Raw genomic sequence first — 1,465 nt, 5'->3', positions numbered from 1 at the left:
TTATAATCACTCTGCCTTTCACTGTTGCTCAGTTGAGGACTTTTGCCTCACCGAGCAGGTTCGAGGTGTGCAAATAAATACATCCGGCGGACGCCGGGATTGTTGGTAAAGTTGCGCTGGCATCAGGTGGCTGAAACAGATCCGACCCAGGCCTGGAGCTTGCGCATCCTCAAATACATCTACCAGGGAGCGTCAGTGGAATTTTACGCTCTTGTTGCAGACCGTGAGTCGAGAATATATTCGCACCGAGTCCATATCATGTCGATGAACAAGTTTCGAATTGCCCTACTGCAGCTTGCTGTGAATTACAACAAGGCTCAGAACCTCGAAAAAACAAGTCGGAAAATCAGAGAGGCGGCCTCCGAGGGAGCAAAAATGGTGGTTTTACCTGAATGTTTTGGATTCCCAACCGGGTCGCCGAACTTCCCAAAGTACGCCGAGACGATTCCCGGTGAGTCCAGCGAGATGATGTCCCGCAGCGCCAAAGAAAACCAGGTGTACCTCATTGGCGGCTCCATGTCGGAGAGTGACAATGGAAAGATCTACAGCACCTGCCTGGTTTACGGACCGGACGGTTCGATGCTTGCCAAGCACCGTAAAATACACCTCTCCGGCTTCTACATCCCCGGGAAAATAAGGTTCAGTGAAGCAAACTTTATAACATCGGGCAACCGACTGACAACCTTCAACACTCCGTTCTGCAAAGTGGGCGTTGGAGTATGTTTCGACATGTGTTTTGCGTATATGGCAGAGGCCTACGGGCAGCTCGGATGCAAGTTGTTGGTGTACCCAGGCGCTTTCGACAAGATTTCAGGTCCAGCGTACTGGGAGGTGATTCAGAGAGCCAGGGCGATTGATAATCAGGTGTACGTTGCCACGGCGTCGGCTTCGAGGGATGAATCGGCGAGCTACGTCAATTGGGGACACAGCATGTTGGTGGATCCGAATGGCACGGTGGTGCAGTCAGCCGGGATTGGTGAAGAGCTCGTGCTTGCTGATGTCGACTTGGATCAGATACATGAGGCGAAGAACAAGTTACCTGTTATCAAAGAAAAGGAAAATGACATCTACAACGTAGTGATCAATAAGGACTTGTCATCTATCGTGGTTGAATCTTAAACAATGTGAGGTGTCTTGTAGGCGCCGCGGTAACCTCTGGGCATCAGCCCTGCTAGGAGAAATGCTTTGCTCTGTTGGTCGAGCCGTTCTACTTGTTACCCCAAAAAAAAATATTTTGTCCATAACGATTCCCAGCAATACTTCGTGAGTGCAAGAGGTTTATTTCTTGGTAATGGGTTATTAATTTTTCATTTTCTTAATACTTTCTTAATTATGGGTTTAAATAAAGTTTCACCGGGTGGACCATTTTGTATCTCTTTCGTGACGTTTATTCTATTACATGATGTACAGGTCGTATCCCAGATAACCTATGGCGAAAGCCGTTCTTCTCGTCGTGACGGTCAAC

General features: G+C 48.3%; 1 protein-coding gene across 1 annotated transcript; it reads left to right on the top strand.

The window, feature by feature from the left end:
* The first annotated feature begins 258 nt into the window (after positions 1-258).
* LOC120849384 (omega-amidase NIT2) lies at positions 259-1,119 on the top strand. Its single transcript, XM_040221593.3, has one exon. The coding sequence runs from the start codon at positions 259-261 to the stop codon at positions 1,117-1,119; it is 861 nt and encodes a 286-aa protein (XP_040077527.2).
* The last annotated feature ends 346 nt before the right edge of the window (positions 1,120-1,465 follow it).

Source organism: Ixodes scapularis, unplaced genomic scaffold (assembly GCF_016920785.2).
Source record: "Ixodes scapularis isolate PalLabHiFi unplaced genomic scaffold, ASM1692078v2 PGA_scaffold8__174_contigs__length_109621045, whole genome shotgun sequence".
Lineage (NCBI taxonomy): Eukaryota > Metazoa > Arthropoda > Arachnida > Ixodida > Ixodidae > Ixodes > Ixodes scapularis.
This window is presented reverse-complemented; position numbering and strand designations above follow the sequence as displayed.